Source organism: Martes martes, assembly GCF_963455335.1.
Source record: "Martes martes genome assembly, chromosome: 5".
Lineage (NCBI taxonomy): Eukaryota > Metazoa > Chordata > Mammalia > Carnivora > Mustelidae > Martes > Martes martes.
The window spans coordinates 132,050,828-132,067,395 of NC_137892.1; the positions used below are offsets into that span (position 1 = coordinate 132,050,828).

Genomic DNA, 16,568 nt, shown 5'->3' on the forward strand with positions numbered 1-16,568 from the left:
TCCTTCTTTACCCCACAAACTCTCCACTCTGCCTCTCAAATTCCTTCTATTGTCCAGTGGAAAAAAGTCTTGCCTGTCAACAGCAGGCTGACATAACAGCCTTACCCCAAGGCGGTTGTCCTAATGGTGGTAATTTCAGGAGTGCTGCCTGTCTGCCACACCATCTCATTGCAATGGCTCCCTGGGGAAGAAGCGGGAAGGAGAGGGAAAATGCTAATCACCTGAGACAATTCTAGAAGGAGCCCCAGTATTGTCCAAGTGTTTGCACTCTGTCCCTCTGCCTTCTTCCTGGAAGGTCCTTGGTGACATTCCCTACCAGAAGAGCAGCACATGGTGAAATGGAAACTGTCCCATCAAACAGAGAAGCAAATAAGAACACAAGGGTAAGTATGCTGAGCCCAGCCTTCTTGTTGGATTATAAATGGAGCCCTGGGGCGCCTGAGTGGCTCAACCGTTAGGCGTCAGCCTTCGGCTCAGGTCATGATCCCAGAGTCCTGGGATCGAGCCCCACATCGGGCTCCCTGCTCAGCGGGAAGCCTGCTTCTCCCTCTCCCACTCCCCCTGCTTGTGTTTCCGCTCTCACTGTGTCTCTCTCTGTCAAATAAATAGATAAAATCTTAAAAAAAAAAAAAAAAGGAGCCCAGCCTTCCTGTTGGATTAAAAATCTCTCTGGGTTATCCAATAGTCACCCTTCATTCTATCTGAACAGAGGCTTTTTTTCTACTGTGGAGAAGCAGGTCACCTCCGCAGGTTCTCTGTGCTGTTTCCTAGATGTGTGGAAGGGTCGCCTTGCTTGGTGGCAGAGTCTGGAACTGCTGCTCCGCGGGACCGGGTCCTCATTCAGGCTGCCATCTTTGCCTGGACCCACGTACGCCAAAGCTCCCATTTACTAGTTTATTATAGCTCCAGTCCTTTTTCTTTTTCTTTTGTTTCTCTTTCTTCTTTAAAATTTTTATTTATTTTTTAAAATTGAAGTGTAACTGACCTTCAGTGACATATTCGTCTCACCTGAGACTAACGTACAGAATGTTTCCAGAATTCTATACGACCCAGTGCTCATCGTCAGTGTGCTCCTAACCCACTTCACCTTTTTCCCCACCTCCTTACCCACCACCCCTTTGGTAACCACCAGTTCATTCTCTGTATTTTAAGAATCTGGTTTTTTGCTTGTGTCTTACTGTATTTGTCTGTTTGATTTCTTAAATTCTATGCATGAGTGAAATCAAATGGTATTTGTCTTTCTCTGACGGATTTATTTCATTTAGCATCATACCCTCTGGATCCGTCCATGTCATTGCAAATGGCAAGATTTTAGCCTCCTTTACACCCAGCTGTTCTTAATGGTGAAACCGGAGCTTGTTTAAGTACCACTTCTTGACAGCTGAGGGACAATTCTGACCTTGCGCTCTTGACCTTACAAAGCAACTGCCCAATGCAAATATAAAGTAAGCTACCTACGTAACTTAAAATTTTCTGAGTAGTCATGAAAAAAATAAAAAGAAACACGTGAAGTTAATTTTAGTAGTATTTTATTCTACTCAATATATCTAAATACATTTATACCCAATTACATTTCAGCATGTAATCCATATGAAAATTAATGAAGTATTTCATATTTTTTGTACTAAGTCTTTGAAATGTGGTGTGTATTTTGTGCTTATAGTGCATCTGAATTTGGACTGGCACATTTCAAATGTTCAGGGGCCACATGTGGACAAAGGCTACTGGACGAAACACAGCAATTATAGAGGAAGTATAGCAGGATTTTGGAGATTGTCCAGGCCGACTCCTTATTTACAGAAAAGTTAAGTACATACTCAGAAGTTATGCAACCAGTTAGTAAAAAAAGCAGGATTAGAATCCAATTATCCTCACCCTACCCTATGGTCTTATTCTCAGAGCTGATTAGCAATAAAGTTGGACTAGAACTCACACCTCCTTATTCCTGTTCACACCTGCTCTGGACCTCTCTTTTCTACCAGGCAAGCCTAGAGGGAAGAAGCCTTTCTACCTCTCTTACTTTCCTGCTAAATAGACTAACAGCTCCACTGGAAATAATTTGGCTGTAAACCAAGACCAGAGTGGGGTTGAATTTTTCCATATCTTTCCACCAGATAATGTTTTTTTTATGACTTGTCACCCTTGTCCCCGAAACCAGAAACTCTTAGTTTCAGCAAGCTACTTAAAACACTCTGATTCCTTTAGACCATGGTTCTCAATAGAGGTGTCCATCAGAATCACCTATGGAGCTTCCAAAGAACTCAAATGATGCCCACCCCCCGACCTCCAATCCTGACTTATAGGTTTGGGGAGAAATTCAAGTAGATCACTATTTTTTAATGGTTCCCATGTGATTCTGATGCACACCCCCAACTCACAATGGCCTCACCCACTGCCAGATCCCAGCTGACATTGCCGGACCCCCAGGTGTCTAACCCGGATGACCTCACCAGACCAGACAGGTCAGGTCTTAAGAACGAACCTGGTCTCAAGGAAAGAAACATGAGAAGTAGGTACCCCAGCACCTCCCGGGGCGGGGCTTCCTGGCTTCCTTTTCCTCCACACGCTCTGCTCCCAAGGCCACCTCCAGCCCCATTTCCTGATCCTCTAGCCTCACCTGCAGCACGCAGCCTGGCTGGGGAGGCAGGAATGCAGCAGACAGGACTCGCTCTCATGGCCTTGGCCGCCTGTGTGGCCCTTCCCAACTCAGAAGGTGAGTGGGGGTGCTGCCTCTCGAAGCCTCCAGGGAAAAGAGGGGGTACTGTCTCCCACGATGGAGCTGGAAGGAGTGAGGGGCTGGCGACAATGTGGGGCAGGTAGTTCGATCTCCTCGGGCAGGAATTTCCAATTACCTACAAGAGAGTGGCATAGGTTTAAGTTCTCGAACTTCAAGAAGGACGGAACCTCATTTGAACAGGAATGGTAGTAATTTGCCACATGAAGGATGAAATTCTTCCACACAGCAACTCTGAGCTGTGTTTCCTTTTCTGACAACAGTGTCTTAGAAAATCCCCAGGTAGAGGTTGGAGGAAAGCCCCTATTATTCATCTGTCTCTCCCCTCACCCTAGCCTGCTACACTGGATACAAGTGTGCATGTTCTGACAGGAAAGACAGACTTGACCTTTCTGAGTTACGGGTTTGGTGAGCAGCAAAGTCAGCCCAGTGGATGCTGAAAATCAAAACTTCACTCTGACATTGAAAAGGGGATACAGAAGAGGGGCGCCTGGGTGACTCAGTTGGTTAAGCCTCTGACTCTTGATTTCAGCTCAGGTCATGGTCTTTTGGGGTCTTGGGGTCATGGGATTGAGCCCTGCTTGAGGCTCTGTGCTCAGCGGGGAGTTTGCTTCTCTTCTTCTCCCTCTGCACACCCCCCCACACCGGTTTCTCTCTCTCTCTCTCAAATTAATGTGTATTGGGGTGCCTGGGTGGCTCAGTTGGTTAAGCGTCTGCCTTTGGCTCAGGTCATGATTCCAGGGTCCTGGGATCGAGACCCACGTTGGGCTCCCTGCTCAGCAAGGAGCCTGCTGCTCCCTCTCCTTCCTGCTTCTGCTCTCTCTCACTATCTCTGTTTTTCCCTCTCTCCAATAAATAAAATCTTAAAAAAAAAATTTAAAAAGTGTATCTTTAACAACAAAAAAAGGATAAAGGACATAAGAGATTGAACCATACAAATTATATCAAAAGGAACTTAAATTGTGAATTGCTAACTTACATATGGAGATTATAACTGCATTGGGACCAGAAGCAATGTTTTCTACTGTATTTAGGAAAATCTAAACATAAGTTCTTATTATTTCACTGATTTGACTCTTATCCCCTTTATTCTGAATAGATTCCCTAAATCCAGAACAGAGGTGAAATGTAAGTTTTGTTTGGTCTGCTTTGGAAAACATTAAACCAACATTTAAAAACAGAGATTTCATATACACATTCTCATACAGACACACAAATTGGATTTTAAAACTTCTCTTGAAAAATCACAGCTGGCAACAATGGTTCCAAGTCCCCTGGCGAGAACTGGCTGGAGCAGACCAGACTCTGTCCTTCTCTGAAGTTGGCTCTCATCCTCTTAACTGCCTGGTTCCTACAGGCTTTTGTTCAGAGGCCTCAGTACAGGGCCCCTGTGTACTGGGTTATATGACTGAGTACAGAAAAAAAATCTGTGTGATCTCTTCCTCGTTGTTTTTTTTTTTAAGATTTTATTTATTTATTTAACAGAAAGAGAGATCATAGGCAGAGAGGCAGGCAGAGAGAGAGAGGGGAAGCAGGCTCCCCACTGAGCAGAGAGCCCGATGCGGGGCTCGATCCCAGGACCCCGAGATCGTGACTTGAGCCAAAGGCAGAGGCTTAACCCACTGAGCCGCCCAGACACCCCTCTTCTTCATTTCTATGAATCTGTCTTATAAAGACAAAGACACAGTGTGTCATTTTATGTTTCTGTAAAATTTTTTCAGAAAAATGCACCATGGAAATTTTAGGATTCACTTTCACTGTCTCTCCAAGGCTTACCTGCTAGGGCCTTATTCCTAGTTTTGGCAATGCAAATCTTTTTTTTTTCCCCCCCACATAAAACTTTGAAGTAAAAGTGTATATTTCTTCCTTCAGCTTCCTGTTTCCAACTGTCCCCTCAGCAAGAGCAGTAGCCCCTCCCCACCATGGGAGAGGAGGGCAGGCAGAGGGGCAGGGGTAGTAAGGGACCCCCCTGTTGGACCCAGGACCCAGGGATGGAGTCCTGGCAGAGAGGGTGGGACCACAAAACACGGAGATGTTTGAAAAAGGAAGAGTTGATGAGGGTAAGAAAGAAAGAGAACGGAGGAGACCCCGGAGGAGACCCCGGTGACCTTCTGGATAATTTCCGGGACTTTTTTCCAAAGGCAGTTTGGGCCACCAGAAAATCACATTGTCTGCGAAGCACCAACCTCTGCCACTTAAAAATGAGCCATCCCTGAGAGCAGTTGTGGAACTGAGAGTGGCAACCAATGAAGGGCTTTCCATAAAAGACATCCGCTGAGTACCTCCTTGTCCCACATGTCCTGGGGGAGGGTCCAAGGGATTCCGGCCTGGGAGGGGAAAGGCGAGAGAGGAAGGGGAGGTGGGGACGGGGGAGTACTGAGCAGGGCAGGGAAGGGGGAGCAGACAGCTTTGGCAACTGTCACAGGATGGGGCTGGGGATCGGGAAGTGGCCTGTGCCAGTCTGAGACTTGGAGAAATACATTTTGTTCTTACAGGGCATCAACCGTTCCATCATCTTAATGTTGCCCGTAAATGACCATTTTAATGTTATGGCTCAGTAATTGGCATTCCCAGAGTGTTATGCATAAATCAGGAGGCTGTTAACTTACCTGAAATTAAAAGGCTTGGATTCCACCCAAAGGTAGGAGGGCAAGCCCTCTGGCTGCTGACGTGGCTGCTGGCTCCCAGAACTCAATACTGAATCCATAAAAATGTCTGTCATCCACCCTCAGTGGCCCTGAGCCAGATTATTTGAAGCCTCAATCTAGGGCTTTGTTGGGCCTGGCGTTTTGACTGTGCATTGAGACTAAGGCTCCGCTTGTGTCCAGCAGACTGAAGGTGGCGGATTTTTCTTCAGAACCCAAACTGACCTCTTCTTTCTGACAGCCTGTTTTCTCAGAGTAGAATTGTCCTTCCTTACACGGATACTTGCTAGGGACTTGCTGCTGGCATCTTTTTTTTTTTTTTTTAAAGATTTAATTTATTTATTTAAGAGAGAGAGAGAGAATGAGCAGTGGGGATGAGCAGAGGGAGAGGGAGAAGCAGACTCCCCGCTGAGCAGGGAGCCCCAACTGGGGCTCTATCCCAGGACTCAGGGATCATGACCTCAGCCAAAGCCAAGAATCAGCCACTCAACTGATCGAGCTACCCAGGCACCCCCCCCCAACAAAACCCCAGGGTTTTTAAAAAATGTCCTTTCTATGTCATAATGAATGACATAACAGCAATCTTCTCATATCAGAGTTGTATACGGGCCCCTTTAAAGGAAAACATTCTTTTTTACTCTCAGTGATGACCTTTAAATTATTTTACCATGTTACTTGATATATAAACATGAAACCAGTTATAAAGCTCCAAATAAATTTAAAATCTAAATAAAAAACACAACTACAAAGCCAAGAATATTTCAATGTAATAATAATAATTTAAATTAATAGTTAATGTTTGTTCAAAACTAACATCATCATTCCAAACATGAATATAACACTGATTCTTAAAATGCAAATTTTGAGTTTCATGTGCATATATTACAACGTTCAGAACGAGAAGTGTTTTTTCCCCCACCACACACCCAGAGGCCCCCTCCTATGAAACCCAGTTTGAGAAATACTGGCCAGACTGGAAGAGTCACTTTGGAATCCAAAAGGCCAGGTCAAAATTCCAAATACATGAACTTGAGAAATTGCTTAATTGCTCTGAGCCCGTTTTCTTAGTAGTAAAACAGGAACAATAATGTTTCTCTTACCTAGTTATTCTCATCATTAAATGAGATAACATAAGGAAAGTGTTTGGCACAGAGGAGGTGCTGAATAAAAGTCAGTTTTCAGGGTGCTCAGTTAGTTGAGCCTCTGCCTTTGGCTCAGGTCATGATCCTGGGGTCCTGGGATCCTGGGATTGAGCCCAACATTGGCCTCCCTGCTCAGGGGGGAGCTTCCTTCTCCCTCTCCCTCTGCAGCTCCCCCTGCTGTGCATGCTCTCTCTGTCAAATAAATGAATAAATGAAATCTTTTTTAAAAAAAGTAATAGTCAGTTTCCTTCCCTTTCCTCTCACCAGATTCTATCACCAACGTTTTAAATTAAAATTATGAAAAGTCACACAAATCAAAGAATTTAATTCCTAAAATTATAAAAGTAACACGTACTCAGTATTAATTTTTAAAATAGAAAATATAGCATCAAAAATATGAAAGTTCCCCTTCCCCATTCCTTTCATCCCTCTCTTCTATCCAGAGGTAATAAACCCTCTGGGTTTTGTGTATCCTTCCAGAACTCTCTCTGTGCATTTACAAATATGCATACAGATTTTTAGAAACATAAAAAGAACAACTATTTACAAAGTACCTACTATTTTCTTCATTAAATTTTTAAAAAGATTTTTATTTATTCATTTGAGAAGGAGAGAGAGAGAGTACAAGCAGGGAAAGCAGCACAGAGGGAGAAGCAGGACCTCCTCCCCCAACAAGGAGCCCAATGCCAGGATCTATCCCAGGATCCTGGGAACATGACCTGAGTAGAAGGGAGATGCTTAAATAACTGTGCCACCCAGGCACCCTTTCATTTAATTAATCATAGATAAGAGTATAACTATTTAACACATAGCCATTTCTTAAAAATTTGGATCACTCATCTTAAAAACAACATACAAAGTTCTGGGAATAGTTTGAAATATTGAAGTTCTATTTATTCATTCATTATCAGCGAGAGTCTTACTAAGAGACAGAAACCTGACAAAAATTTGAACAGGGAAAATTTAATGTACCAAACGATTAACTATACCAAGAGATGGGCTAGAAGGAGGCACACAGAGCTCTAAAGAGTATGGGGTTGGATAGGGCTGATATTGGGAGGGCTGAAGTGGAGTTTTGGAGGGAAGAGATCCTCCGCCTTGCCCCGCCCAGCTGAGACCTTGTTGGAGAGAGCACAGCCACAGCTCACGGAATGGCTTGGTCTGCCCTCCAGACTGCACGGGGCAAGTTCTTCGCAAGAAAGTGTCCCGCTGGAGACATTCTGCCACCAAACCGCCTGAGCCGGTGCGGACAGCGGTCCTGCGGTACCAAAGCCCCCACTAGAGAAGCGGCAGCCCGCGGGGGTGGGGCCGGCGTGAGCCCACCCAGGAGGAGCGCCTGCGGCCTGGAAGGAGGACCCCTGCTTGCAGCAATGCCGCTCCGGGGTCCTCCATGACGGAGCTTAATGGCAGGCCAGCTGGTGAAGGAAAAACATTTAAAGGGCTCATGTTAATTCCACAGAACTGGCAATTAAGGACGAACTTGAAGCTGAGGGGAAATGGACAATGGGCACATTTCACAAACGCTTAATATTGACACTGGATACCCACTATGGAGCAGGCAATGCAGTTTTGTTTCTAGTTGTTATTATTATTATTATTTTAAATATTTTATTTGCTTATTTGACAGAGAGAGAAGGAGCACAAGCAGGGGGAGCAGCAGATAGAGGGAGAGGGAGAAGCAGGCTCCCCGCTGAGCAAGGAGCCCAATGTGGGTTAGATCCCAGGACCCTGAGATCATGACCTGAGCTGAAGGCAGGCGCTTCACTGACTGAGCCACCCAGGTGCCCCTTGTTTCTAATTATTGAGTGTTTAACATTTGTCACTTTGTTCTAAACACTTAAGTATATAAACTCATGCAACCCTCATAACACTCCTGTGAGGTCGGTGCTATTACCACCCCCATATGACAGATGGAGAAACTGAGACAGAGAGAACGAAGTAACTCATCCAACATGAGCTAGTAAGTGGTAAAGCCAGGAATTGAATCTGGTTGTTTGTCTCCATACACTTAACTACTGTGCAGTAATGACTTTTAGCATGTCTCTCTGGCACAAAATTATCCCCATCCCCTTCAGGACTATCCCCCAACCACTCCAAGTGTCCATGCTGTGAGAAGTACTAATGACCAAATGGCTTCATATTAAGGTAAAGGAAAAAGCCTCATTCTCTCTCCACTACCCAAACATTATCCCATCATTCCAAAAAGGATCTGGGAGGATATTATTCAGGCATAGCAATTTCACGCATCAGTGCTTGGTGAGTCCTTCCTGCTTCCTTGATATTAGCAGTGCACACTTTCCTTTGTAGGCATCTACAGTGTGATGTAGCTCCGTAAGGGGTGAAGTCCACTAGAATAGGGAAATGTATCCTTAACCAAACACATTCAAGACATTGTTTATTTACATATTGGCCTTCGTAAATGGCACTCACAAATTTGAGATACTGACAGCAGGTAAGTGAATCTCTCTTATTGTTTTGTTCTTTACCCCGGGAATCCTTTCTCCAATAGTAGCATAAAACTTTGCTTTGTTTCTATTTTACTGTGTTCTTTATACCAGTGTTTTTCAAACTGCATTTTTTTTAAAAGATTTTATTTATTTATTTGACAGAGATCACAAGTAGGCAGAAAGGCAGGCAGAGAGAGAGGAAGGGAAGCAGGCTCCCTGCTGAGCAGAGAGCCCGATGCGGGGCTCGATCCCAGGACCCTGGGATCATGACCTGAGCCGAAGGCAGAGGCTTTAACCCACTGAGCCACCCAGGCACCCCTCAAACTGCATTTCTAATAAGCCCTCGAGTGATGCCATTGCTACAGCTCTGGTAACCACACTTTGAGAGTCCAGAGACTATACAATACATCTAAGTAAGAGAAGAAACTGGTTCCTCATTCTATAATAACAGGATCATTTCCTTGAAACCCAGGATCTAATTTTTATATCATAAATTTGATGTGTAGTGTTTTAGCGTTCATCTTAACAGATATTGCGCAGGAAATTTTTAAAGCCTTGTTACAAAATTGGATCACAGGCAGAACCAAATCATGGACAGACATATTTGGGAAATGACCCACCCAACTCTCTGACAATACTGGAAATATTACAATGACAAAACCCAAATCCAACAGACTCAATAACACTTTAATTAATGAGATAAACAGTCATACTTTTTTAAAATTAACATATAATGTATTATTTGCTTCAGGGGCACAGGTCTGTGAATCATCAGTCTTACACAATTCACAGCATTCACCATAGCACATACCCTCCCCAATTTCCATCCCCCAGACAACCTATCCCTCTCCCCCTAACCCCCAGCAACCCTCAGTTTGTTTCCTGAGATTAAGAGTCTCTTATGGTTTGTCTCCCTCCCCTGTCTCATCTTGTTTCATTTTTTCCCTCGCTTCCCCCACGACCCCCTCACCCTGCCTCTCAAATTCCTCCTATCAGAGAGATTATATAATAATGGTCTTTCTCAAACATCAATACTTTTAATGAGATACTAATATCTTTAAATTATTAAATATAATGGACAAATGATTTCTCATATTGAGTTGACCCCTAATCCTTGAGTGACAGTAGAGGGATAATGTTTCTGAAAAGCATGTGTAATTTAAGGACATTTGGGACATAAGACCTTGATCAAATTCAGATAATCTTATCTCCTTAAAAAAAAAAAAAAGGAAAATTATTTTAATAGTATTAAAAGGCTTAAAGCAAGATACAATGAAATTAAGACAGAAGAGCTTAATTCCACTTAGGAGACATTTATTTAGCAGGAATACCAGGTACTGTGCTAGGTGGAGTGGTACAAATATATACTGTGGGTGCTCACAGTCTAAAGACACAGCCATAAACTCTTAATTTTATATATGGTAATGACAGGAAAGCACAGGATGCTGTGGGACCAGAGATTCACATAAGAAAAAAGCAAGACTAGGAAAAAGGAGATAATTAATGACATCTTGAACTTGGTCATTGGTTAACAGGGATGGAAAGGGGGGAGACAAATCTGAGAAATGTTAGAGTAAAACATACAGGAGTTTGTGACTGGCTGTGGAGAGTACAGAAGGAGGATGGAAGGATACATGGGTTTCTGGGTAGCCGTAAATGACCATTAAATGAGATGAGAAAAGGAAAGGAACAGATTTTCAGTGGTAAGAAATAATGCCTTCAGTTAAGTTTGGGGAGCCTGTGGAATATTTCAAGTGTATGTTCAACAGCAGTTGAATATATGTCAGGATTACTGGGGTAGAGGCTAGAGTAGACAAAGATATTTTCAAGTTACTGACACAGGCAGTAATTCAAAGCATGAGAAGATGTGAGTGGAAAGAAGAGTGGAAGGTCAAGGTGGAACTTTGAGGAGTGCTAACTATTGAGGAGAGGGCAAAGGGGGAGGAGTTCAAGAGCAGAGAATGTAATTTCTCAGTATTGGGAAAATTAGGAGAGATTAGTGTCTTGTCAACCAGGGATATGGAAAATTCCCAGGAAGGAATGGGTTCCAATGTTACACGCAGCCAGGAGGACCAGAAAGATAATGTTAGACAAACATCTGCTACTGGAAGCATCCTGAGGGCAGGTACTTTGACTAATTTTTGTGTATTTAGTGCCTAGAACAATGAGAGACACAAGGTAGGCACTCCACAAATGCTTATGGAATTTTATTGACCTCGCAATCCCTTTCATTAGTAAAATGATAAATTTACTCAAATGATTCAAACTCAAAAACGTTTGTGAGATGGTGTTGCTATTTTTCCAAGGGAGTTCTTCCTTGACATAATCCAGGCTAAATTTTCAGTAAAAAATAAAGGAAATGTAGAAAACTTATCAGTCCAATGAAGGAAACGGGGAAAAATATAAAAAGAAAACACAAAATAAGGTGGGTAAGTAAATTTAACCACAAGGTTAGTGTCACAACATTAATATCAGAAAAGCATAATTTAGGCAAAAACTTGCAACAGGACTAAAGGAATGTTACAGGAGGATAAAAAGTATCAGTTCACCAAGGAGGTACATCTAAGGCTGTCATGCAAGTGCAGAAATCCCATACAGGTGGACCCACACAGTTTAAACCCATGTTGTTCAAGGGTCCACTGTATTTTATTCATCAAAGACTTTTCTTGTATAAATTTTTATTTTTAAAAAATTCCTAAAAATATTATTTAATCTCAATTACTGAGTTTGGGGGGCACTCATTTAAATTTTGCGCTTGGTGCACCTGGGTGGCGCCGCTGGCTGTCTGCCTTCGGTTCAGGTCAGGATCCTGGGGTTCTGGGGCCCCGCCAATGGTCTCCCGGGTCAGTGGGGAGTCGGAGTCTCCCTCTTCCCTCAGCCCCTTCCCCCCTGCTCATGCTCTCTCTCTTAAATAAATCTTAAAGAAAAATTGCCCCTGAGGCTAGTGCCTCACTCCGATCCCGGCTGTGGACAGAAGGGTACTTGTGTGCCTCAGAAAATATAACCCCAAGTGATACATTGCAAAATCGTAACCAAAAAATCTGACATAATCTCGACAATAGTGTAAGATTTTTAGTATACTCGCATCAGACACTGAACAATCAAAAAACTAAATTCTCCCCGCAGCTCTATGACGGGCAGGCGGCGGTAGGCCAGACCGTGTTCGGCCCTCGGGGACCCGTCCGCGCTGTCCCTAGGACGCCTGGGCAGTGGCTGGACTCGGGAGCGGCCTGGGGAAGCCCCACGCCACGCAGAGCAGGTGCGCGCACTTCCTCCTGGCCTTCCCGGAAGAGGCAAGCGCCTGCGGGCGACCGTGGCCCCGCCCCTGGGCGTATTCCTCATTCCGCTTGGGCCGTTTCTTGGTGAACGTCCTCTCCGTGAGCCGCGCGCCACTCACGGGCTAACAGAAAAGCCGCGGGACTTCGCCAGGGGCGGCAGGCCCGTTGCGCACGCGCATAGGCCGGAAGAGCGGCGGGACGTGGCCCTAGTGTATCAAGGGAAACGCCGCCGGCTACTCGTTGCAGACTTTCTGCCTTGGGCTCCGGTTCCAGCACCAAGTCTCCCGCTCCCAGCCTCTCCCACTCCACGGCCGCCATGACCGCAGACACGTGAGCACGACAGCAGTAAAGCGCCGCGACGTCGTGCTTTTGTCTGTTTCCCATCTTTGGTTTGGTTTAGTTTCCTGATTTTTCTTTTGCAGGTTCTTGGGTAGAACGTTTATTTTTCGTGCGTGTGTTTTAAATAAATGAACTTAAGCTAAGTTTATATCCCACCCCTTGTAATAAGTAGTACTTCCACTTTTCAAATTAAATATTGGGTGATTTTTTTTTCCTTAACCTATGAATCGAATAGTTTTTAGTTTCAAAACAAATTACATTTGTAAGTTTATAAATAGTTTGTATATTATTTAGACCCAGACTTAAAGTGGTTACTTTGCACAGGAACCTTCTCTGCAAACACTGTTAAGAATTACAAAAAAAAAAAAACAAAAACAAACAAACAAAAAAAACCAAGCCCTAACTGCAGATAATGCTATGCAACTTTGTGATGTAGGGGAGGAAAAAACCCTTTCTTTCTTCCCTTCTAGGTTCTTGACTGTTGCCCCTAAACGAAAGACATTAAAAGGGGAAAAGCATACAAATCTATGTAAGTTTTAGGTGACATGGGAGCGAATGAAGACCTAAAGGAGCAGGTTGAGTCAGCAATTAACAAAGTTAGACGGAGTGATAAATTGTGAAAAAGTAACGAGACGAAGGGACACAGCCTAGGGCCGTTAATCATGAATGTGACCAGGGAGATAAGGATTAGTTGAACAGGGTTGGTTTGTAGTTTTCCCTTGGTCTCAGCTTCCCCCTATAGTGAAGTAACACCATCTCACTCCCCTGAGAGGGGTGAAGTGCCGCCCTCTGGTGATAAAAACGTCTTTCTTCCTCCAAGTGCCGGGAGGGCACCTTTTACTTGGGAGTTTTATCTCCTGCTTTTAGGAAACTTAGAATGCCCTTTTTGCATTGCTGCTTTTTTAAGTTAAGTTTTTAAACTTGAAATCAATATGCCAGAGTGGCATTTCTGGGGGGTGGGGTTTTCTGAATGCCTTCAGTGAAAACAAATTAGAAATTGTAGATGAAATGGGCAATTTCTTAGAAAACTAAGATACCAAGATTGACTGGAGAAGATACAGGAACCCCCCCCCCCCCAAAAGCACATAACTATTAAGGAAATTAAATCAGAGTTGAACATGTTTCTCTCAAATAGACACCAGGCCTAGATGATTTCAGAGGTTTTAGGAAGCAGTGGAGGAACAGAATCCTCACCTTATACTGACTCTTCAAATATAGAATAACAGAGAAAGCTACCCAGTGCATTGTTGAGATAAATATAACCTTAATACCAAAACATTCAAGATTGACATCAAGGGATAAAAGTATGGACTACTCTTGTTTATGAAAATAAATGCAGAATTTTAAATAAATAGCAGATCAAACTCAGAATCATATAAAAATTAGTACATTATGACCAACTTTGGTTTATCCCAGGAGGTCAAGGAAGAAAATAGATTAATCCATCATAGTAATTTAAAATTTGTATATTGAGTTTACCGTGGGCTAAGCACTGTTCTAGGTATCTAGCAAAGTAATGAATTAAAGGAGGAAAGCCTTGGATTTCCTGGCTGGCTCAGTCCATAGAGCATGTGGCTCTTGGAGTTGTGAGTTCCAGTCCCATATTGGGTGTAGAGATTACCTTACAAAATTTTTTTTTAATTTTAAAAAGTAAAGGAGAAGATTCTTTCGTTGCTATAAAGAAGTTGAGAAGGAAGAAATAAAAACATCTGTTTACCAGAAAAACCAAAGAATATCAGCTCTGAACTATTATACCTAAAAAAAGTTCAGCAAAGTTGCTGGATACAAGATCAATATAAAACAATCCATAGCATTTCTACACATCAGAAATAACTAATTAGAAAAAGTAATTTTTCAAAAGACCATTAATAATAGCACAAAACCTATAAGGTACCTAGGAATAGGTCTAAGATAAGATATATGACAATATTATTTTCTTCATAAAGGTCTGAAGGACATCAAAGAAACCTGGAGTAACTGGAGAGAGAATTCCACACTTACGGTTGGGGAAAATATTTTTCAGTTGTCCGGTCTTCCAAAATAATTAATAAATTCAGCACAATTCTAACCAAAATTTCAAAGATTTTTGTAGAACTTAACAAGCAGATTCTAATATTTATAAGAATAGTAAAGGGCCAAGAACAGTCAAGACAGTTTTGAAGAACAAGTTGGGTGTGGAGACTTAATTGTGTTAGGTATTAGGATTGATTAAACAGTCATTTTAATTGAGATGGTGGTGAATAGAGCAATGAATCCAGAGAAAGTCTAGAAACAGCCCTATGCATATATGGGAACACGAAGACTTAAGAGGTGTCTACGTATCCGTGAGACTCGGCAGTTCCACTGTGAAAAGGAAGCTATCCGGCCAACAGAAGATCCCTCTATTGATACAGACAGGAGAACACAATATATTATTGAGTGAGCATTAGCAGATTTACAAGCCCTTTGAAAGTGACTCTGAAGTGCTGTGAAATGTGTAAACCTGGCGATTCACAGACCTGTACCCCTGGGGATAAAAATACATTATATGTTTATTAAAATAAAAAAATTAAAAAAAATTGGACACACACAAAAAAAGAAAAGAAAGTGACTCTGAAGTTAGGACAGAATCGCACACATTTTATACAGGAAACAAGAAGCAAGAATAAGATCTCTTCGGAAAAACAGAGGTTTGCAACTTTGGCAGTCCCCGTACATCCTGTGAGCTAATTCCAGAGGCATGTTTTTACATATCTAGAGGTTCTTTGGCAGTGACCTTAGATATATAGCTGTAGTATAACAACTGGAGACTGGGTTTAATCCTTAGGGAAATTTGCCTCTGTTGCAAAGGTTAGGGTAAGGACTCAGATTTTCACAATGTCTCTAAGGAAACATTCCTAAGAGAGAAGGGAAGGGGAAAATGGTCTCTTTGTCCTTTATAAATGGACAAATGATTTTTTTTTAAGATTTTATTTATTTATTTGACAGACAGAGATCACAAGTAGGCAGAGAGGCAGGCAGAGAGAGAGGGAGAAGCAGGCTCTCTGCTCAGTGGAGAGCCCGATGTGGGGCTCGATTCCAGGACCCTGGGATCATGACCCGAGCCGAAGGCAGAGGCTTTAACCCACTGAGCCACCCAGGTGCCCCATGGACAAATAATTTTTATTTGCCTTTATGGTTCTGAGATTTTGGCTATCCTTATGCAGACAGTTCCTTTTCTGGCCAACAACATAAACAGCATAAATTCTGGGTATAAAAGACAAAGCTTTTTTTTTTTTAATTTCAAAATACTAACTGAACACCAGTTATATCCTGGACACCAAGGATATGAAGATGGATAAAGCACCGTCCTTTCAATCAAGGAGCAAATTCGCACAAAGGAAATAGATCTAGAAACCAAAACAATGAAGACTCTATAAGGAGGTAAACACTCCAAAAGGAAGTATAGGGCACCTGGGGGAAGCCTGTTGAGATTTGATGATGGGATCTGATGCCAGGTCTCAGGTCCTCAACTGGCCACCCTAAGATACGTTTGCGGGGGAAATTGTCCAGGAGGCAACTTTAATTAAGGAAGGATTCACCCTGGGTGGAACTTTAGCCTCAAGCCTCAGCATGGAAACTGAGGCCTGGTGAGTTGGGCTCTGTGGCGAGAACGGACAAACTCCGTTGCTAAAAAGCAAAGCTTTTAAAACAAAATGTTATTTTTATGACTTCTGGCTAGACAAGGATTTGCTAAATATGATATAATAGCGAACTGTAAAGAAAAACTTTAAACATAGTTAAGAGATGAGCTACTAAGTGGAAAAAGCCAGTTTCTAATAAAAAAAATATTGGAATCCAAGATATTTTATGAATTCCTTTAAATAAGTAGTTGGGGGGCACAAACTGTAAAAAACAAACAAAAAAGCTGGTAGAATAGGATTTAGCAATTTAAAGAGTTAATTTAATAGCCATTCACTCATATGGAAATGGTAAATTTAGGCCACATTGCAATATCATTTCAA

General features: G+C 42.7%; 1 protein-coding gene across 2 annotated transcripts in view; it reads left to right on the forward strand.

Annotated features, from left to right (window-relative positions):
* Window positions 1-2,649: 2,649 nt before the first annotated feature.
* CCL28 (C-C motif chemokine ligand 28) overlaps window positions 2,650-16,568 on the forward strand; it is a gene marked incomplete at its 5' end in the record, with an annotated part of 28,231 nt that continues 14,312 nt past the window's right edge. Inside the window, one exon of one of the 2 annotated variants that reach the window (XM_080804129.1) lies at window positions 2,650-2,713. In XM_080804129.1, coding sequence (XP_080660255.1) covers window positions 2,650-2,713 — 64 coding nt within the window. Of the gene's footprint in view, window positions 2,714-12,329; window positions 12,577-16,568 lie in introns of those variants that run through there. The other variant, XM_080804132.1, reaches the window with a different exon arrangement.